Source organism: Lontra canadensis, unplaced genomic scaffold (genome assembly GCF_010015895.1).
Source record: "Lontra canadensis isolate GAN:19392208 unplaced genomic scaffold, GSC_riverotter_1.0 scaffold86, whole genome shotgun sequence".
Classification (NCBI taxonomy): Eukaryota; Metazoa; Chordata; class Mammalia; order Carnivora; family Mustelidae; genus Lontra; species Lontra canadensis.
In genome coordinates this window covers 559,254-582,597 of record NW_022631080.1, presented here as the reverse complement: position 1 = coordinate 582,597, position 23,344 = coordinate 559,254, and the positions used below count along the sequence as shown (strand labels likewise).

Genomic DNA, 23,344 nt, shown 5'->3' with positions numbered 1-23,344 from the left:
GTATCTTAAGAGCTGTGGGTAAGGAAAGATGCTACTTGGCTTTAAGGAGATTTTGCACTTATGATATAAAGATAGGAACATGTCTAAGGAGTTAATGAAAAATGAGCTACTTATGAGTGTTCATACACAGGTAGACATTAACTTCCAGAGAAGCATATATTTAAAAATTCTAATCCTTATCTTATATCTGGGCACAGCCACACTTGCGAAGGTCCCATTCAAAACAAACGTCTAGTTAGAACTTCTTCAGATCCATTTATGTCTAGAAGCCTGCCTTATTCCTATAAGCTCTTTCTTATAATGTTGTTTTAAATTAAATGAACTGTCAGGCCCTCTTGCAGTGCAGGCAGTACCGGGTAGCAAGGGCGGGGAGCTCTGATCCAAGATCCCTTTCCTGCTAACGTTTTCTTTCTCCCCTTCCAAGGAGGATTGCAGGGGATGGACGATGCTCTGTAATTGGTATTCTGCATTTTGTGGACTACAGAAATACATTTTGCTGCAAGTAAGAAAACATCTGACCAACTGTATCTTAGCCACATTGGGGTCGATGTTTTTGTATAACCAGACTTCTGGAGACAGAAGAGAGCTAAGGCAGAGTTTCTGCATGAGGCATCCTCAATGTGGGCCTCTGTTCTGCTATACCATCTTCAGCGACAGATATTTGATCTTGTGGTTCCATGATGGCTGCTGTCTGTCCCTCTGGCAGGAAGAAAGAGAAAGGACCTTTCCCCTCTGAGGCTGGCTGTCATTCCGTTTGGAAAAGGAAACCCTTCTCTGCAAATATCTTAAGCAAAACTGTGTCCGCTTGGGTTAAAGAGAACTGAGATCCTCCAGCCTTTGTAGTAAGTAGAGAAAAGCCAGGGAGAAAGAATTCGAAAACAAGTGTTTCGTGAACCAACCTTAGAGAAACTGCCACAGTTAAATACACCCGACTCCTCAAGTCCTCTTTCTCCTAAGCATTCTCTTGAGATGCCCTTTTTTCTTCCCTTCATTCCAACTCCTTTACTTCTTGGGAAAGTCCTGATATCTTTGTTAGGTGTGTTTCCAAAAAAGCAGCTCAAGTTCGGACTCCTCAGGGGTAAGAAAGAGAATCAGTCCAAGTGATTAACTAGTAGCAGTGGGAAATGATATTGTTCGAAGAAAAATCAGTAGAATTGATGTCATCAGCATCTGAAACGTGGCACATGTAGGCAAGTTCCATCCAGAATCTCATTCGATTCAAACCACATTTACTGCGCACCCATATTTCTCGCCCTGGGTGCAGTAACGATCTCTTCTGAAGTCCCCAGGTTTGTTTTCTCGTCTTGTCTTCCTCAAGTATAAGAATGAACGGTAAAGCTGCTTCTACTTAGTCATAGCATTCATTTTTATCCGTATTGCTATAGATTTTATTTTTATTGATGTTGATTCACTTTTAGCCTTTGTGGGCTCATTTATAAATTCTTAATGAATATAGGTGTTAGTGAATTGTTCACCCTAGTGAAACTTAGTGTTTCAGAAATAACATACCTTATATGGAAAATTTTCAATTCCATTAATCTTAAAAATAAACACTGGAATACACCTTAGTCGTGTTCAAAACTATCTTTGTGTTTGGTATGTAAAAATTGTACGAGAGACCATCTGTTGGCATTGTACGTTTGTTATGTATATAAGCATGTTCACACAACCAGACTTTTCTGTGTGGGTACTACTGGGCACATCACAAATAGCCAGTAAATGTGTGCTGGTTTTGTATGATTAAATTGTCATTTTGTTTTCCCACGTTTTTCGAAGCCTGCTTCTTTAACCCATGAGTTTAGTAGTACATGGTTAGGCCCATAGTATGTGCTTAGATAAATGTTAATCAATGACTTAAAGTAAGAAATTGTTACTTGATGAAATGTAATCAGAAGACTGATTTGGGGTTTGGGTTCTGTCTTCCCATTCATTCTTGTATTAGAAAAGTAAATGTATTAAGGCAGTATTTTTGGTGGCAAAACCGTTTAGTTTGAATGCGTTAGAAAAAGGTGGAGTCCAAGGAATTAATAGCTGGGAAGTTTTTGGAAAACCCAGTTAGAACTGTTTCCATAGAGTGATCTGAGTGAGAGCGAATTATTAGAGGAACTTGACAGTTTTGCCAAGGACAGGAAAAAGATGGTGTAACTGAAGCGTAAACTGTCCAGGTTTAGGTTAAAAAAAGGGAGCAGTCTTGCAAAGGCTGGAATTTAAAACAAAATGCCTTCGGGGGCCAAACTGTGGCTGGGTGGGACCTCAGGCTACCTGGAAAGCTTCTGTTAGGGTAAATGAGCCTTGGCTTCTGCTGTTGTCATGCAGGAATGTGAGTCTCTGCCTTCTTCCTGAGAAACGGGAAGGTGGAAAGTCTCCAAATTGTTAACTCTGGGCACATCGGTCAGCGCTTCAAAAAACCATTACATGAGCCAAAACCAACCAACCAGACAAAAACCAGAAACCCATCTGCTGACTAAATTTAGCCAGTTGGTGACCTCTGGTCTTTGGTTAACAGAGAAATAATTGAAAGAGTTCAGGAGTTTTAGGAGAAAGATCACCTGTTGAAATCCTGGATGATAAGGGTAAGGGGGCGTGGAAGCAAGCTGAGAAGCCAGGACTGAGGTAGGAATTGGAGAATTTAGGGAAATCTTGAGTCGTTCTAAAACTGGAAACCGAGGAAGATGAGGCTGCTAGCTTTAAAGGAAATGAAGCAAATTACCACCATTTCATTTCATCATTGAAGTGGGTTTTTCCACAAATTCCCCAACTGGGAGAAAGGAGGGTGGATTTGAAATAGGCGGTGGTAAGCATATTACACAGAAAAGTTATGCTTTTCCAATCCAAAAAAAAGTAGGGCATACAATTAAAAAAAATTATTTGTGGGGGCTCCTGGGTAGCTCAGTAGGTTGAGCATCTGACTCTTAATTTCAGTTTGGGGCTTGATCTCAGGGTTGTGGGATCGGGCCCCGTGTCCAGCTCTGTGGGGTTAGGGTTATTATTGTTCTCTCCCTCTCCCTTTGCCACTCTTGCTATCTCTCTCTCTCAAATAAATACTTTTATAAAAAGAATGTCTTGTGAATTCGGTTATATGAAAAGCGTACAGAGGTATAAAGATTAAGTCACATTTGATAAGTTAAAATGACTCCCCTTTATTATGAAGAGTAAGATTTAATTATACCGTCTCTGCCCCCACAGAATCTGAGATGTGTGTGCATTTCCGGAGAGAGAGCACTGTGAGATTCGTTAATTAATGAAGTTGAAAATAGAGTGGAGGGAGACGGGGCTAAGTTGAGAAGTTCCCGGAGCTGGGATAGTTCTGTCTGGAGGTGACTTGCCCATGTTAGGATGGAGGAACACCCATGGGGGAGCAGTAACTGAAGGTTCTGAGTCAAAGAAGAGGGGATCCTGGTGTCCAGCCAGGAACTGTGTGACTGCCTCTGGCAGGAGGGACACAGAGAAGGGAAGTGCCCTGGCTTCATCTGGTGCAATTGTAGTTGGAGCATCAGGAAGGTGACAAGTCAGGCTGATCCGAGATTGATGACCAGTTTCGTGACCTTGCTGATTGCAGTGCCTTCTGATGATAAGGATGGCAAATATTCAAGTGTTTAGACAGAAGAGGTTTTTTAAGTGAGTTGACAGAGGCAAAAAAGGCAGACTAAATGTGGAATTTGGGAGTAGGGAACCAAGTGAAGGAGTTACATTCCTTGGGTATGCAGGCATGGCACTTAAGCTTTCACTGTTTTTGGTGCCTTATCTCACTCCCCAGCTTAGTTTCTCGTCACTCCCCCGTGTCTGGTGCAGCTTCTCCTGAGATTAAACCTCCAGCCTTCTATCAGGGTGAAGCAGGAGGTGGCTGGATGCTCCGGACATGGGGCGGGGGAGAAAGTGTTGAGGGCTCTAAAGACAAGCGGTGCTTGTATTTTCAGCCACATTTCAGCCTTCAAAGGAACCTGCAGCCTCTCGTTTTTGATGCCTTGATGGTAGAAGTTGGCGTGCTGCTTATTAGCCCCCAGCCCCTCAACTTGCCTATCTTCCCCTCCTATTAAAGTCGACTTGGGATTTCTCTGCGCTCCGAAATCACGACCACCAGGTTGTCTACCAGGGTTCCAAGATACTAGAGCTCCGGTCGGTTCTCTTCTCTCCAGTTCTGTTTCGTCTCTTCTCGATAGATGTCAGTTTTACTTCTTTTACTGTGATCCGAATAGAGAGTTCTTGGGAATAAGGACAGAGAACACGAGACCGTTGCATCTGCCTTGTTTAACTGGAATTCCCAAGACTTCCTTCTTGCAGTGATGTGCAGGGCCCTGTGGCAGACGTCTTCCTGCCTACCTGTCAGGCCTCTATGGAGCCACTCTTCCTCCTCACTGCCTGAGAGTTCAGTAGGACTGACCTTCCTAAGATTCTTCATGGTCCCTCCTTTTGTCTACTTGGGAGCCTCCTTTACACGTGCTGGCCTTTTATCCTGTTTTGTTCTCGCCCTCTTTGCCTGGTTAACCTCCATCACCCTCCAGATATTTGCCAGAACCTCACATTCTCAGAGAAGCTTGCCTGGCCTGTGGTTCCCACCTTGTGTTGGGATGTCTTGAAAGTACAGATGGAATGATTAGGGGTGGATGGAGGTCTTTCTTTAAAAAAAAAAAAAAGGCTATAAACTGGAATGGCTTAAACTGTCTTTTTAAATCATTAGTATCGGGAGCCTGGGTGGCTCAGTGGGTTAAAGCCTCTGCCTTCAGCTCAGGTCATGATCCCAGGGTCCTGGGATCGAGTCCCACATTGGGCTCTCTGGTGGCGATCTTGCTTCCTCCTCTCTCTCTGCCTTCCTCTCTGCCTACTTGTGATCTCTGTCAAATAAATAAAATCTTTAAAAAATATATCATTAGTATCATTTTGTATGTATTTTTTTGGCAGGCAGATTTGGAAATTGGTGCCCTAGTCCTTTCTGCTTAGAAGCTGAAGTAAAATGAATGTGGGACCCCAGCATCATCAGGAGTCAGCTCTCCACTATTGGGAACATGTCAGGCTCCCCCAAATGGCATTGATTTATTTATTCATTGTTTATATAATGTGTATACCCAATATGATTCAAACTCACAATCCCGAGATCAAGAGCCGCATGCTCTACTAACAGGCACCCCCGGAAATGGTATTTGAGATACACAGTTCCCCCAGGAAAACTTTCTGTGGGCCACTTGTTAAAGAAACTCTTTTCTCAACAGATCTTTTACCAGAGCAGAGAACTTCTGGGAGCAAGACTCATTTGAGTATTGACTCCTTCAGGGGAACAGTGTTGCCAAGAAGTAGTGAGGGTTGGCTGGGGAAGGCCAAGGCAGAGAAGGGGCCAGAAGGGCCCTGAGTAGTCCACAGCCAGGATTTTTTGCTATTTTTCATTTCACAGTTGAAGTTCTCAGTTTTGTGTTTAATTTTTGGTTTATAACCAGTTTCTCTCCTTTGCAGTTTGAAGGCTCCCACATTGGTGCCATACTGGAATAGTATGTTGCTTCTCTTGCTTTGTTTTTTTAGAAAAATTCTAGAGAGCAATACCATTTCACCTGTGGAGATACAACTCAGCAGTAATTATAAATTCGCAGACTTGGCCTTCTGCATTTGTTGCGAGTAGGAGTGTGTAATTCCTACTTATCTCTGTGTGGATTTATTTTAGCCCCATTTGAGTAAAGCTCTGTGTTGATGATGAGGTTTTAATGAGTTTAGATTTTAAAAGGCCTCAAATATATTTTAAAAATTACGGATCCAGTAAAATGAAGTCATGTACCTCTTCTTTCTTAGCTGATTTTTGAAAGATACATTCCAGAAATCCTACATGTGGTTGAAGAGTTCCCAGTAATTCTACATTGTACTCTAAACTTCTGAAGCCTGGACATCTTGGTTTCATTTGCTTTCAAGACAGACTTGGTTTAAATTACTGAGTTTATCTCAAGCCTCATTAAGACCTGTGGTTGTTGTCTGTTCTGGTGTGTTGGAGCTGGCAAGAATACTTGTCATGTGGAGAGTCCATTAGAACACTCTAGGAACAGTGAGGCTGGGGAATGAATGTGAGATACAATCTCATATGTGAAAACGTGCCACCTTCCTATAGTGGAAGGGCTGTCTGGGGAGATGGCCTCGTTTTGGCTTCTCTGGAAAATGATTAAAATAGACAGGCAGTAGTAGTTTAATTCATACTGTATGCCAGACATTCGAATTGGCACTGTACCAAAAATGATCATACTTCCCTCTAAATTATATTTTTCACTCATGATCACCTGACTAATTGGGATTACATTTCTTCTGGGAAGCAGACTTGGTAGGAAGAAACAAAGACCACAGTGCTAATTTATCTGTTGGAATAATCTTTGGCTATCCAGCTCTTTCCACTCATTAATTTTATGAGGTCATTATCATTCCTTCTACCTAATAGATAAACATACTAAAACTTTGGGCCTTTCCAAAAAGTCTCCACAAGCCATCAGAAAGCTTAACCCAGCCATAAAACTGAAATGAAAAATTTAAAAAAAATAAATAAAAAGGAAATGAAAGGGCCTAATGTTTCATTTCTCTATTTTCCAAGTTTTCCCTTGACTTTATATGCTGAGGTGTTTTTCACTATTTTTGCAAGAGCATGTCCAACGTGGTGTAGATTTGTGACCTGCACTTGAGCTGTCGTTCCTCTTTTCTGGAATCTGATACCTTCAGCCAGTACCTTCCACAGAATGGAAGTAAAACTCTTCAAACAGATGGTTACCAAAGTCAGGAGAAATTGACAGTCTGACTGAAGAAGCAAACTGCCCCCCCCATTACTTGTTTTGTGCTTCAGAATAAAAGCCAAATGGGCCATCACGTTAGTAGCTGGTGATTGAGCTTGAGAAGGTAGATAGATGGTTTGATATCTGCCCTCGTTCCTTAAGTTTCTAGATTCCTCTATTTTTAGGCTAGAACCAGCCCTGGTTAAAATAATTCAAGTCATGAAGAGGAATGTTCACTTCAGCATTTTTATCCTTCTGAAGTGTGCTTTCTACCAGCTGCCATGGAAACATTGTGTAACTCATTTCTTGGATAGTCTCACTCCTCTCAGAGTTCCGGTTGTGGAGCACTGGTGAGCTCATTACAACTTGGATCCAAGTCCTGGAAAGGCAGTTCTCGGAGAGAGTGGAGGCCAGCCTCCCATGAGGGACTGGGGGCTTTCCCTTTATGGGGCGTGCATACTTGAGCTATCAGGTCAGCTCTCGCCTCAGCCCAGGACGATGTCACTTTGTCCGCAGCTGTACCCCGTCTCGAGGTTACTGTGTGCATCCTCCTTGCTTTCCGAGGCAGAGACTTAACTTCAGTTGTAAGCCAGAGGGAGTGCTGCTTCAGATTCCTAGCAACACAGCAGACTCCAGCAACACAGATGGTTATCTCTCCCCAGTAAGGCTTCCAGGCCACCAGAACTCTGTTGTAATCCAGTGATGCTTACTGGAGAAAAATGTGGATGGCTTCTGCTGCATGCTGATGAAAAGTAGGTATTTTCCCAACTTCTTTCTTCTCCGATTTCCAAGTCACTGAGAGCAGTAGTGAGATTGGACCCAGGGCAGGGAAGGGGCACAGAAACCTGGTGGCCAGAAGGCAGTGGGCTGGGGGTATGTGAATGGGAGTCAGAAAGGATGAACTTGGGGCAGAACGCCATAGTTGGGAGGACTTGGAACAGTTCTAACTGCTAAAGCTGAGAGCCCTGCTAGAGCGGCAATGTACCAGATGCTTGTCTCAGATAGGATTCCATAGGGAACCACACCCAGAAAGAAGCAGATCATCTTCCCCTCTCCCGCTTGGATCTGTAGCTTCGTGTGGAATTTGCCAGTTCTTGAAATACACTGAAATACGGATGAAGATTCTGACCTCATTTAGATCATTTGTTTCTGAATTCTGAACAGAACCTGGAAAACTGGAAAGGGGGTAGAATTGGGGTGGGTAGGAGAAGTATCCTAGTTCTAGGAAAGAAGGAAGTAGGAAACAAGACCAGTGAGTTAATAGGCATTTAAAAAGGAGGATTAGAAAGAAAGAGAAACAGAAGAGAAAGTATTTGCCAGTATCTTCTGCTAAGATATGTGACTGACACACAATTCACACTCCATACTTCAGTTCAAGTCTATGAATGAAAGGAAATTTGGAGTTGGAGGCTGTTCCTTGGAAACTGCTATGGGATGGTGGTAAGGAAAGACTGCTCTATCCTTCACAGGAAGGATGTTTCTGTGTTTCTATGTTGCTTATTTTATAAAGACCAAGGGGACTTATTTCTGAGTGTGCGAACGAACTCTGTGCCACCAAGTAGAGGGCGAGTCTGATCAGACTGGCAAATGGTGTGACACCAGTCTGGAGGGGGAGGACAGGAATTCATGTCTTGTGGATTAGTGCCAGAAAACATGAGTTGGCTGAGACCACCCAAGAAGGGAAGCAGTGATGACTAGGGAAGAGAGACAAGGGAAGAACCATGACTCTCAGGGAAGAAGAGACACTGAGGGACAGTCAGAGGGATGGAGGTAAATCAAGTTCTCCCGAGCAGAGAACAAACTCTGGGGAAAAGGTGTTCACTTGGAGGAAGAATCTCTTCCTGTTACCTTTGAGGACACTTTTAGACCCTTTTAATATATTGAGTACCTTTCACTGGTGTTCATCATGAACAGGAGACCCACAGATACATCCCAGAAGTGAACTTTTAGTCTAATTGATCATGAATGCCATTCAATAATCTTGTACAAACCCACAAAGTGGAACTTAGAAAAGCAGAAGACAGCAGGTCTTTGTGCAGAGTTCACATTTGAACAATGTGGAAAACATAAATTTGTTAAAATGTACAATTAAAGAATTGACTGTACTTGAGGGTCCATATGGATCACCTGGGATCTTGTTAAAATGTTGATTGCAGGGACCTGGGTGGCTCAGTCGGTTAAGTGTCTGCCTTGGACTCAGGTTGCAATCCTAGGATGCTGGGATTGAGTCCCGCATTGGGCTCCCTGCTCAGCGGGGAGTCGGCTTCTTCCTCTGCCTGACGCTCCCTCTGCTTGTGCACACTCTCTTTCCCTCTCCCTCTCTGACAAATAAATAAAATCTAAAAAAAAGTTGTTTAAAAAAAATGTCGATTCTGATTCATCGATCTGGGTGGGGCCAAAGATACTGTACTGCTAACAAGCTCCAAAGAGATAACTGATGCTGTTGGTCCGCAAATCACACTTCGGCTAACAAGGACCCACACAGGTACTCTTCAGTATGCGTTGGTAGCCATGCCAAGTTAGACGTGGTTTAACTTATACACGCCTACCGACCAGTTTAAAATGAAAGCAGGTCTCAGAACTGGCTCTGTGACAAAAGAACATTTATTAGCCACAGGGCACAGAACAGTCTTTAAAGCGAATGCAGAAGGCAGAGTGAGATCACAACCCTGCCTTTGTGAGTGCTTGGCGGATGAGTCTCTCACAACTACCCCCTAACTCCTCTAACACAGAGGACCAGCAGCATCAGGATCACCTGGAAGCTTGTTAGAGATGCACATTCTCAGACCCTCTATGGATCTAGGGAAAAAGAAAATTTGGGAGCGCAGCCTGGGAATCTGTATTTTTAGCTAGCGGCCCCACCCCCATAATTCTGATACATGCTTAAGTTTGAGAATTACCGCTCTAACAGCAGGATTCTGGGGAGCATCTCACTGAACTCAGGCAACCAACAATTCGGTGACCTACAGGTGGACATCTTGGGATCTAGTGTAGGGCCCCGTTCCTGTACGTGGAGAGCCTGTTCGATTCTTTTCATATCCTGATAGTAAAAGGGCAGGCACCATGTCTAAACCCTTTTCAACAGCCCTCCTGTTTTGCAAACCACTACTATCACCAGTGCAAACCTATCTAGCATTAATTAGGATAATTTATGAATCCCTTGGTGGAAGAGGAGCTAAATATAGCTGAAGTACTTATGGTGGCCACTGCTGGAGTGAGGCTTTTTTGATGAATTACTAGCCAACCACCCCTAGAGCGTGCATGCCTGATTAAGACAGCTGACCGCCCCCGCAGTGTAGCTTAAGCTAACACACACACTCACACACACATGTGTCATACTGTACTGTCCACGTGAGGGTTTACTTTAAACTCTTTAGATGTGCTTTATGAAGGCATCATCTGCAATAAAATGCATCCCTTTTAATTGTATAGGTAGAGTTTTGACAAATGTATATACTCAGAAACCTCCATACTAGTCAAGATACATAACTGAATTCAGTCACCTACAAAATAACCTTGTGTTGTCTTGAAGTCTGCTAGCCACCCCGATCGCACTCTAGGCTGCCAGTGTAGCGGTCTTCCGTCAGCATAGGTGAGATTTGTCTGTTTAGCTTTTCATGCCTGTGGAATCTAACAGTATTTACCCTTCTCGTCTGCTTTCTACTCGGCATTAGCCATGCTGCAGGATGGTTGATGTTAAATTACCAGTACTTAGTTCCTTTTCATTGAAGATTAGTGTCCCATGGTACAGCTCTGCCCAGTCTGTCTGTTCCTTCTCCTTATGATTTGTTACCAGGTTTTTGCTGTTACAGAAAAAGCTACTACTGTGGACATTCATGGACACATCTTTTTGTGCACATGTGTGTATTTCTTTGGCGGTAAATCTCCACGAGGGGACTATTTGGGTCCCAAGAGAGATGTCTGTTTGATTTCATAGGAAGCTGCTAAGCTGGTTTTCCAAAGTGGAAATACGGGCTTACGTGCCCCCACCCCAGCCGTGTGTGAAGTGTTCTAGTCACTCCCCATCCTCGCCAGCATTTAATACTGTCTGTTTTTATAATTGTCAGGCTGAATATTTTCAGATGCATGACAGACATTGTTTTTCCGTTCCCTAATGTCAGTTGAAGTGTTTGTGTTCAGTCTTGGCAAAGGCCCTACAGTTAATGCTCTTGAACCGCGCAACTTGGATTACGTGTTACCTCATTTCCCTCTCCTGAGCCCGGTCAGAATTGGTTTTGCCACTGCCATGCGATTATGGCGGTTCGACGTGTTTGCTGGTATGTTTTGTTCTCTCTCTCGTTCCTTTGCTCGTTTAGTCCTTCCGTCTGCCGGTGGTTCACTAGCTATAGTACACTCGCTTTTTCAGAGAGCAGTTGTATATTAATTACCTGGGAACGATGACAGAAGTAGGGACAGAGTACTTGTCCTCAAGGAGCTTTTTGGAACTGGGTTCCTGAAACCCAACTCCACAGACATGTCAGCAGAGACATAAAGCCCAGTGTATTCCAAGGTTTGCACACACTTCAGTAAGGGCATCATGGAAATAAAGCTCTGGGCTGGGTCGGGGGTGTGGGGGGCTTGATAGACAGGTGGCGTAGAAATCGCAGTAGCAGACGTTGTTGAGACCATCTGTGATGAATATTACAATGGTGGCACCTTAGATTATAAACTACATGTTTATTTTAGTCCCAGTTACATTTTAAAATATATCTCACACACGCAGACACATAGATGCGTTGGATATAAGAAATTCTCTAAATGTTAACAGTGCCTCTCTTTGGATCATAGGATTATGGGTGATGTGTTTACTGGATTTTATATTTTTCTTTGATTTCTTTAATTATGCCACAGTGAGCATGTATAACTTTTATAACCAGAAAAAGATATTAAACAGGTGATGGGTATTAAGGAGGGCTCATCTTGGGATGAGCAGTGGGTATTGTATGGAAGTGATGAAGCACTATATTCGTACCTGAAATTAATATTGCACTGTTAGCTAACTAACTGGAATTTAAAGAAAAACTTGGGAAAAAAAAACAAATATTATCAGTGAAATAAATCCAAGACGAATTCCTTAAAGCCTAGAGCTCTTCCACTGTGATTTTAAATTACACAAACATGCTTTTCATGTACCTGAGATCTTCATCTTAAACTTTTGTCTTTTTTAGAAGGCCTCCTGTATTTTCATTGGTGAAATATTCTTTTCGATATTACTGAGAAAACAAACTCATCTGTACTTAAAAAAAAAAAAAAAAAAAAGAAACCCAAACCCCCCAAAAGAATGAAATTGCCACTTGATTGTTGGCTAAGTTCTAGGAGCTATTTAAAAAATACATTCCTTGTTCGCTTAAATCTTGTGTAGCAAAGATCCTCTCCAGTAGAACGGAGGCTATTGTCTAGAAGAAGAAAAAAAAAATGCCTGTCTCATCTTCCCTTTCAGGAACAAGGACTGTATGGATGCCCAGTGTAGTTTGTAGAATTTAGCTTGAGCGATCGTCAGACAGCAAAGAGAGTTTCTGTTTGTTTGCTTGTTTTTGCTTTTTCCAAAAATTGACAGAATTTTCACTACCCAAAATGTGGGACATATGTACAAGAGATTTTTTTTTCCTAAGTTACTGTTGTTTTGTTTCCAAAACAGCGGGAATTTTCGGGCTTTCTGATGAAATAACAAATGATCTCTGTTTTGTCCCCTTTTTCCTCAGCTGACCTGAATAATGTCAGGTTCTCAGCTTATAGGACGGCCATGAAACTCCGAAGACTGCAGAAGGCCCTTTGCTGTGAGTATTAACCCATGCCTGAAACACGGGATAGTTCCTCCTTGCTTTAAAAAAAAAAAAAATTGGGTTCGGGGGTATTTCCACTTGGAGAGGGGAGAAATAGCTCTCATAAGACCAGCTGTAACATAGAATCCCCTTTTTAAAATCTCTTTGGCCTAGTGTGCCCTAAACTGTTTTGTTAGGCTGTTCAGAATCTCTCCTGTCACCATTCCTCAGCTACTGATGTTGAATTGATAAGGTTTTGATAATTTATATTTTCGAACTAAGGGCTCCGGCATCCTGAGTTACCTTTATGAAACTTGAAATCTCTCCGTCTTCTGCCTTTATTGCTTCTTCTAAAATGCCTTTAGTGGTAGAAGACTGTATCTGCCCTAACCACATTGTGCAGGTGTGAGTAGGTTATTAGCTTGAATGCTGGGGTTCGGGTGGTTGCCGTGATGGAGGATAGATGACAGGCTAAGTTCTCTGCTTTTGCTCCATATCATAGCTCAGTAGGGAAATCCGAATGTGTCCTGTATCATCATGTTCATCTCATGATTTATATATAATCCATTATCATCGCAGTTAATTAGAACATCTTATTTGAAGGCCTGTGTGCCTTGATGATAGAGCCATGAAACAGGAATTGCTCCAGTCCCTACCCTAATGGCACTTGTAGTCTTATGAGGAAGATTGAGGGTGTCCATAAAGTCTGGAGACATAGGTGAATATATATAAGATTGCTGAGAATGTGCACAGTCCGTTAAAAAAGAGAAATGAAGTGATACCATGTCCATTGCCACACTTTATGGGCAGCTTGAGGAAAAGTAAAGAGATGGTTTCGAAGGCCTCTATTTCATCATGTGACAGAGGAAGAATGAGGGTACTCTGAGAAGAGCTAGTTGTAGGGGTGAGCTTCAGAGACCCTTTGCTGGAAGAGGTGGTACCTAAGCTCTGGGAGTCCAGAAGGCTTAGTAGAGCTCACTCTAGGAGGAGTGTTCTAGTCAGAAGGAATGGCACGTGTTCCATTCAGGAACTGAAAATGCTTGAGCGTGGCCAAAGCACAGAGTCCAAAGGAAAGACCATGGTGAAAGCTTTGGCTGGAGAGAGAGAGAAGTGGGAGGAGGATTGTAAAAGGCTTTTTAAATTATTTCAAGAATCTAGTGGTCAGTGGGGAGCCACGCAAGGGGGTGACATGATGGGATTTTCCTTGAGAAACGTCATCGTGGCCGTGGAATAGAGCGTGAATTGAGGGCGGGGGTTGTGCAGCCCACAAGAGCAACTGGTTGAGCAGTTTTGGTACTCTAAACCTTCCCACACCGTGGCCCGAATGGGCACTGGAGGAAAGGAGAGAATTGGAGACAACTGAGACACACGTAAGAGGTAACGTTGACAGGCCTTAGTGATGAACTTGATGGGGTGGGTGAGGGGGACTCAGGGAAGCTATGAGGTGCTCACTTGGCAGAATGGTGGACTTGCCTGGGAGAGGTGGGCATGAAGCTGTGACGCTTGGGAGAAGTAGTAGACAAATAATATTTAGGGCTCATCGTATGTAGACTCGGGGAGAGCGTGCAGAGGAAGAAAAGACTATTTAGGCTGTACAGAGGCAATTGCAAAGCACTGGCCATGGGGGGAGAAGGAAGATAACTGTGAACTCGAGTGCCAGGTACTGCCTGGCGGGGGAAGAAGTGGCTGGCCACCAGGGCACATGGGCTGGGAGGTCAGCATAGAGTTGGTGCACGTGCCTATTGGATTTAGCAATAAGGAGGTCCTTACTGACTTCAGTGAGATTCTTAGAAGCACAGTGGAGGTGGGAAAGTGGGCTTAAAAATAAATCGGAAGCAGATGTAAAGATGGTCGGTATGGCTGGTTCTTGGAGAAATTTAGTTTGAAGGAGGGGGTGATGGTGGCAGTTGGCTGCCGTGGATGGAGGCGTTAATGAAGTGTATATACTTAGAAGTTGAAAGATACTTGAGTCCATTTAAGTCATGACGACAAGAAGAGAGAACAAGATAATAAAAAAAATGAGACTTCTCAGAGCGTAAGGGAGGTAATTAATCTAGGAGCCAAGAGAAGGTGGGGGCACCTCTCTTCCACTAACAGGGGGTGGCGAGGCAGCGATCTGTGTGGGTCCGGTAGCTAAGGAGATATAGGGGCTGGAGGGTGAGGGAAGCCATGTGGAGGTTTGTTTTCTGTGGAAGGTAGAGAGTGTGCCTCTGCCACATTTGGGAGTGGGGGGTGATAGGGTTGTGGGTGGGTTCACCTTTCTGGAAAAGAAGAGAGAAGAGGGCTGATTTGAGCAGGAGCCCAGTCTGCTTGGTGTTCAGTAGCAGCACCAACCTTCATGGGTGTGGGCTTGTCCCAGGCTCACTCAGTACTCAGGAGCCAGATGGGTCCATCGCAGGTGGGCATATGACACCTGGGCAAGAGAAGGGGAGATCTGGGCAAAAGAATGGTTAAGTGGTTGAAGTGATGATGTCTGTCAAGGCCATGTTGAATTCACATGGAAGCTGGTAATCAGGAGGTAGAGGGATCGAGGGGCTAACTGTTGAGGGAGGCATAGGAAGAGGTGGTGTGGTGTGGAAATAACTGGAAGGTTGGCAAGTTGTGGTCAGAGAGTAGCGTAGCTAAACATTGTTTCAGGAGTGGAACAGGTCCAGGTGACTGGATCTCAGCTCTGACCGTTTGAGTGGGTGCTGTAGATGTGAACTTGCACAGAGATGAAACAGGAAGTTAGGGGAGTGAGTCGAGTGATGCACCGGTCATCCCTCCCCATGTTGAAATCCTCCAGAGTCGGGGCCAGAACCAGGGAAGAGAGAACTGTGAATTTGGGCTTCCAAGCCTTTGGGAATTAAGGAGCCTGACCAGAGGTCTGCAGAGGCTAGCAGTCAGTCAAGAACGGTTGCTGGCTTGGGGCTTTTTCCCCAGAGAGGGAGAAGAAATGTTCAAGAAGTGAAATTACTTGGGAGGAGAGAGTCAGCTTTTCATCTTTATCTCGGCCTCTCCAGTCCTTAGCACAAAGCCCAGTGCACGCGGTAGGGTTTCGTATGTTTCCATGGAATGGATGCGTGAACAGAAGTAAATTGAGGCTTCTATTTCCTTACAGCTTATAGTCCAAAGCTGTTGTTTTTCAGCTATATGACTGCCAAGTTTAAGTGTTTTCTAACGGTCTCCCCAGACCTGGGATTTCCTCAGGGACCTGTTAACATACGTAGCTGGAAAGAGGCCCCCTGGGGAGGGGAGTCAAAGAGCTGGGCGGAGTCAGAGAACTCCGCGTAGAAGTCTTCTGCTTCTTTTTCTTCTCTTAGCCGTGTCCCATCCCAGAGATAATGTTTTCCATCGATAAAGGGGTAATTATGAACCTGTTACTGTAAAGCGTTATTAGTATAGAGTCTCTTCCTGCGAAATCCTGAAAGTATAAGAGAGATAATCAGCTGTTTCCGGTTATACTTTGAAAAAGCCCAGAAATAGACAAGATGGAAAACCTTCTAGTGACTGTCCTTCTCTATCATGTTGCTTTGTCCCCTGGATTTAGGCATTATCCACTTCTTCTGTTAAATAATTCTGCTCACAAAGGTGTCTCACTTTATCATTTCAGTTTAAGTTAAAATTTCCAGTAGATGTTGGGAAATGGGGGAATTTGATATTACGAAAAAGTTTGACCATTTGCGTTTATAACCTTGTAGTAGAGTTAAGCTCTGAGGGTAGGATGTAGAATTTCCACTTTGAAATAGATCTGAAATTCTCAGCCTTTGCTTTCTGAGCATGACTTTTCTTCTATTTGAAAAAGATTTAGGCACAGCCAAATTAGGGTGTAGGGTGTATTTACCTAAGTTACATATTGGATTCTCAAGAATGATAGAGTTCCACATGTCGTATGACTCCAGAATAAGGAGTTCTCTGGTCCCTTTATTCTTGAAAACACGTGTGGTGACATTACTTAACTAACCGTTCAGTAGATGATTTAAGAATTTCCTCTTAATTTGATGTTTGCTTAGGTTTATCTTCCAGCCTTTGTCATTTCTGTGCCTGCGAAGCCATGATAAAGAGACATTGTGCTACTGGCAAATAAAACTTGTCCTGGTTGGCTCTTCCAACCGAAGGGCGCTTCTACCAACTTCACTTTAATGAAAATTAATGATGTTATCTCAGTGATGTCCTGATGCCAGGGAAGAGTTTGAATTACTGATGTTTTAGAAAATATGCAGCATTCCTGCCATTAAGCTTTTGGTCATCTTTTTGCACTTCGCTATCAAAGCTTCAGTATTGCAGAAACCTGAATAACACAATTTCATCCACTATCGAGAATTTGCTATTTAAATTGAGAGCTTCACCATTGGCCTGTAATGTCCCCAGTTTGTAATCGGTTTAATGTTGCATGACTCCATACTGCCTTTCAGCGCCCTGTGAGTGAAAATTAAACTCGGCAGAAAAGCAGAGACAAAGAGAAAATCTTGGTAAGACGGATTTGTAAGCTGCTTCCTAAGGCTGATACCCCCGCCGCCCCCCCCCCCCCCCGCAGAGTTAGGAGGAGATAATCTAAGCTTTTTCTTTGTCCATCTGTAGTTCTGATGACGTCCTCTTGGGGTGTGTGTGTGACTTCTACAATTAAAAATTTCTCTAGCTTCTAAGAGCAGACTTAAAAATGCAGTTAGCAAAGCATACATGTATATTTAGTTTCTTAGCATGTGGTGGGTTGGAGAGAGCCCAAACCTAGGGCTCAACGTACTGCAGTTGATAAATGTGACCGATATTCTGCAAATAAGAAATAGAGAACAGTTGAATCGCAAAGAGAGAGTTGGTAGGACCTGAAGTTGTCCGAATAAAGTCACGGCTGCCAGACTCTCCCTCACCACGACAAAGCAGGTGAAAGACTTCGTCCCGTCTTGATGAAACCACCTCACCTTTTGAGAGGGCACCGAGGGTGGCCTGCAACAGGGTTCAGTTGCTAACAGAGACTCCCGGATCCAGGACAGCGTAGCTTACTCGTCTTCAGTCTAGTGCAGGGAAAGGCCCCAGTGAAGCCACAAGCGTGAGAACCAAGATGTGTTTTCACAGCCACAGGCTGCCTTATGGCAAGGCAGCCCAAGAGGCCAGGCTCATTGTATTGTCCTTGCCAATAAAATCCATCTTTCTCGTATAGGCAAGGGGTTCTTTTTCACATAGGTGGGAGGCCAGGTCTTTGTTTTTTTTTTTTTAGGATGCAAAACAATCTTGAGGACCAGAGCCAAGCGAATTTTCTCAGCTTACGTGGTCTGCCAGATGCTGGTGCCCAATGTGAGGGCTCCTGTAACAGAACGTCTTTTGCTCCCAGGGGATGTACTGTACTCCTATTCCAAATGTGTCCAGTATCCGGGAGGTGCACACTAGGGGAGGAAGGGTTGGCCCTGAGTGGTGATGCGGAAACTCTTCAAGGAGCACCTTGTAGATTTCATTTCCAGTCACCGTTCTAGGGGGCTTGCCATCCTTAACCTTGCTTTCAGAGCTGGGTGCCCTCCAAGTGCTGTCTTTGCACTAGGAGGTCTCTCCCATGCACGTATCTTTCCCCATTCAGAGCCAGTTCATTCTGGCGGGGGACCCCTTGCTGAGCTCCTTACTCTCCTTTTATTTTCTTTTATGTCACACGGCCCCATGCTCTGTGGTCCAGCAGACACATTGTTGCCATTGTGTACTCACATCTTTACTATGACAAGGAAATAAATGTGATATGCACAAATGTCCAGTCACCCGGGCTAACATCGTATGAGTCATCATCCCTCCTCCATAGTTGTTGCTTTGCTTGTGCCACAGAAATTTCTATGATTGTCCACATCACATTTCTGGCTTTTCAGTCACAGGGATGTGGGCCCCTCAATTTAGGCTTTTATTCCTTAGGGGTCACAGTGTTCCAGTTGTCCGTCCACCCATTTGTGGCTTTCCTCTCATACCACGCGTCAAATAGCTATTTATTTTTTACACGTAATTTTGTGACAGATGAGGTGTAGAGCATATGAACCTTTTACCATGTACCCAAGACCTTTCTTAAACCTTCACGGTCACAGTGGCCCCACAATGTTCTTTCAGATTGTTGTAAATCAGTGTTTTTCACGTTTGACTGGGTCGGTAATCCCACAGGATACTTTTCAGTACAGATCCTTAATGACAGATGTGTCCTGTGAAAAAAGAACCAAGACATAGCTGCTTTAGTATTGCTCCAAAGACTCGTGGGTATAATCAGAGCTCACGTCTCTTCCTCAGCGTGTTCTGTAGATTGGCCAGCTGCCCTCTTCACTTCTTGACTCTTTTTTCCCCCACTTCTTGACTCTTCAAAGAGATAGTTGACTCAGAGCTAAGGGAGCACATTTTAAGCCTCTTTCTAGGCACCAGTGATGTTGGATTTTCCCTTTTGTAACACCCATGGATGGCTTTATTCCCTTCAGCAACAGTCTGAACTTTCTTTCTTATCATTGATTTTAGTCCAAACCTTCCACCTGCACACGAAGTATGTCCTTTGGGTTCAGCCACTTGGCTCATGTGTATGGAGCTGGTGGCAAGATGAGGCCTAGCGGGGATTCCTCTTCTGTCTCTTCCCAATGCTAAAGGGCAAGATCGGGTTAGTACAGAAAAACGGGGTTACCCTGTTTCTAGGCAACAAAACATTTGTGGACAGTCAGCTCCAGCTAGTTGAGGGGTGGGGAAGGAGTAATCCATTCCGTCAATCCCTGTGGGATTTTTGCACTTAGGTTCCAACTAATAGCCGTAATATCCTGTTTCAGAATATAACCAGCCTTTGAGACTCTTAATTGTAGCCCCAGTCCGTGGACAGCTAGGGATGGCATTGAAAAAGAAAATGTGGTGACGTCGAAACACCTGCTAAGTCCCCCACTTGAATGATCTTTTTAATTGTAAGTGGTCTCACAGGTGTAGCCCATTTATCAAAGTGAGAGCTGCCCAGGTTCCTTTGGTTAGATCTCCACCTGCAGGCCAGAGAGCGTGAAGCTCTAGCTACAGGAGATTCTGAATTTCTTGGAGCTTGGCTGATGCATCCAAGGAACTGAATTTTTCGTCGACCTGCTCTGCTATCGGCTTGTAGTTCCTTTCTAATCCATTCTGTTAGCTCTTCCAGTTCAGGTTCTACCACTTATAGATTCCATTAGAAAGTTCTGTCATCGATAACCAATGTCAAAGCCTGTGCTACTTGAAGTCAAGGGTAGCTTGGAAACCAGCAGCAACGGTTCATTTTCATCCCTTCTATCAGAATCCTCTTGTTTTTCTTCAGTAATACCGTAGCCAGATTTTTAGCTAAGGATGAGTGGGGGGGGCGGTCTCCTAAGCAATCTCACACCTGACATTAATTGCACTGGGAGTAGCAGTCAGGGCTCAGTTGCTAAAGACTCACGGAACCCAAATGAGAGTGTTTAAAAATGTACTGTTCATTAAAGACAATGGCTACAATATCCTGTCAGCATTAAAAGCAGAATCAAAACCACAGGCTGCCTCACAGCCTAGGGTCCAGATAAGCCAGGTGCGAGCCCCGAGTGCCTGATCTCTGTAAGGGCGGTACCAGGATGCAGTTTCTCTCTTGGATCAAGAACTGCACATGTGAGCACAAACCACTTTGAAAACCAGAGAGCACGTAGTAGAGTTTCATACAGGGTTTCTTAAAGCCTTATGGTAACCTGGGCACATTCTTTCCCCATAGCTGGTCCTCATGAGTCTCCCTGCAGCACTCATGAGTCTCCCCCAAACCAGGTGAAAAATGTTCAGTGTAACTTTTATGCATAAACAGTAATGATGAGCTGTAACCCATGGCTACACATCAACACAGTAAGGCACTTCTTTTCCTTGCTTTGATCCAGGCTCTGCATTGTGTAGCCTTTTAGCAAAAAACATCTTAGGCCAACACCAGACCCCCTGAGATATGAACCCTCACAGTGCAGATAACCACATCAAAGTGCACCAACTTTCTTGGTGGCCAAAGATGTGCTTGGAAAGCCCTTCAGCCCTAACTGTCAGCTGCCTGGAGAACAGCATGACGTCACCAGCAGCCTTCTCTTCCCACAGGTGCCCGCTGCCTGGGCAAGAGCCAGCAGGCACACAGCGCTTACCCGGTACCCCCGGTGCCCTCCTCTGTCTCTGTATGCACGGAGTAGGTTCCGGGGTTGTTGGTATATGAACACAAAGTCTCTGCATTGACTTGTGAAATGAGCTTGGGGGTGATGTGGGCACCATGGGACTTAAGCTAACTGACTTTCTGGTGCTTCTCCTTTGTTCCACTGTTCTTCCCGGTAGAGAAAAGGTGGGATGGTTTTCTTTGTCTAGTCTGTAAGGGCACCTTCTGCAACCTCCCTTTGTGCTCCACACTATGGACCTCCATGTGTCCTACAATTCTAAGAGTCAGGTTTCTCCTCTCTGGTCTCCACTTTCTCAAATGCAGAAGGATTCTAAGGGAGCTTTCTGGTCTTCAGAGCCCAAGACAGTAAAAGACAAAAAATCCTGCTTCAGCTCCTCACTTGTAGCATTTGCAGAAATGAGTGGAGTTAGCATTTGAATCTAGAACGTTGATTGAAATCAACATGATTTGATTACTTGCAGCCAGAGTCTCAGTAGCCATTAATGGGATCCTACACTCCGTATCCCCCCACCCCAATATCCTGCTTCATTTTCTGCTTTGTCTGCTTTTCTTGAAGGGCAGAGAGGGTCCTGGAGAGCAAGTCCTTTTGTCCTCTCCCCACCCTCTCTCAACCCCACAGCCCTGACACAGAGAAAGGCCAACGAATGGGCCCTATTCAGTTGTGTCAAAACCTATAGCATCTTCTACTGTACAGATAATTTTTGAAAGAGTGGGTATATTAGCACATGATTGGGTTTTTATATGATTTGCAAATATATTCCCTAATAAGAAGATACATACATTCATCCCCCAGTGGAAATTCCTAGTTTGAGATAAACAACAACAACAACAACAAAACAGTCTCACAGAAGTGTCTGCTGGTTGCTTTTTGAGGCTTCTAGAAATAGTGAATCATTATGTTTAATGTTTCATCAAAAGATCTCACTGTATTCTTTCAAATGGTCGTTTGGAACAGTTAAGTGCATGTCTCTGTGGCAATTAAATTGTCCCTATCGATTTTCTCTCCTCTTTTCAAGTGCGTAGTATTGGCTATGGATACCTGACTACACGTCTTTGAAAAATTGTTCCACGAAAGGGAATTGTGTTTGATACGTTCGTTTGGGAGAAATGTGTTTGCCGGTCTTCTGTGAGGGACCATTCTCCTGTTGAATCGCAGCTGGTTTCGGCAAAGCTCGCTGCACAGTATTTCTCTCCTCACTGTGTCATCTCTGCTCCTGTTATTCCAGAGCAATTGTCTTGCTCCCCTCTGGAGCTGTTTCTACTCCAGATTTCCTATTCTGTGTGTTACCCATTCACCTTTGCAGAGATGAGAGTAGACTCAGTAACAAGAAATCCGTGCCATGTTGCTACTGGTTTGTTTTCTTCCATCACGAGTAAATGAGACTCTTAGTACAAACCCGAGTCTGCACATTCTCCCTTGTTAGTTCTTGTATCCTTGGATGTAAGACAAAATATTTATAATGATGGAAGCAGAGTAACAAGAAAATAATAGAAAAACTTCAAACCACCCATAGCTTCCTTTTTTCAGTTTACAAAGAATTGTGCTGAGAATATTGGTATTTGGAAGAAAGCCATTCCTCTGTCGCCCTCACGGAGATGGTGAGCTGCTTTTCTAAATGTTCTCCCTACACTGCACCTGAATATTTTGCCCTCTGAGCAAGTGCAGCACACAGAAGGGGAAGGGGGTGAGGAAGTTAGGAGTCCTTTGTCTGCTTACTGGGCCTTCCCCTCCTCCAGGCCCCCTGCCTTTTTGCCTTATTATTTTTTTTTTCCATTCTTCGATCTTTTTCCTACCTGCCTCCCTCTCAAATCAAGCTATGTTCTTTCCTGCCGCTTTAAATAAAGTCTCGGCTTCCATGTAAAGAGGTCATTTCTCTGTCTCGAGAGTATTTTAACACAAAAGGAGTGGGGCCTTTGCTTTGATAGGGTGAGTGCTAGTCCAGGGCATTTTTGGGGAAACTGCGTGGAAGCCACAGAGCTTTACTGGCTGGGATGAAAGACAAAAACCCGCTCCTGCTTTCACCACCAGGTCTCCTTCTGGCTTCCAGGGAAACTTCAAAGGTTACTATTTTTCTTTTTCAAAAGAGAAAAACGTGCACGACATAGGTATGAACCTGCAGAGGTATTAGCCACTATATTCACCCCCTTCCCTGAACATTTAATTAGAACTTTCCACAAATAACTAGTAAAATACATTGAAGCCTTGAATTTGCATCCGTGTAGCATCTGCCTAGCTGTTTACTGACTGGGATGGTCTGGGTTTGTCTGCCTCCTCCCCCTAGATGTGCAAGAAATTGACTTAATTACCATTGATTCTTTGTCTCCAAGGACAGAGAATTCAGACCAGAGCTTAAGTGTATTAGGTGTTAGAAAAGCACTGTTGCTGCATTTCCAATTTGGCTAATAAATTGGCTTTAGAGAAAAATGTCTTCCCGTGACATTTGGGAGTAAAGCTTGCAATTTGCTGCAGTTGGACAAGGTTGAGGTCTCGCTTTTGTTAAATTTTTGTCTCATGGCATATGAATAAGTTACACTTCAGAGCAAGGGAATCCACCTCCCCCCATCTTAGAAAGTTCTTAGAGGACTTGAAAAGTACACGTTGTAAAATACAGCTTGGAGATGAGAGAAATAAGTGAGCCTCAAGTCTAAAAACTGAGTAGATTATGCAGTTACTTTAGTGTCTCTTTTGAAAATTCTAATCAAGTTGATGACTTTTTCACTTAATATTAAGGTAGCAGAGAGAA

General features: G+C 43.9%; 1 protein-coding gene across 9 annotated transcripts in view; it reads left to right on the top strand.

Moving 5' to 3' along the window:
• The window catches only part of DMD (dystrophin), a 2,197,254-nt gene that overhangs the window by 2,077,126 nt on the left and 96,784 nt on the right, over positions 1–23,344 (top strand). For all 9 annotated transcript variants that reach the window (XM_032883124.1, XM_032883125.1, XM_032883122.1 and 6 more), the window contains one exon: positions 12,434–12,508. In XM_032883124.1, coding sequence (XP_032739015.1) covers positions 12,434–12,508 — 75 coding nt within the window. The remainder of the gene's footprint in view (positions 1–12,433; positions 12,509–23,344) is intronic.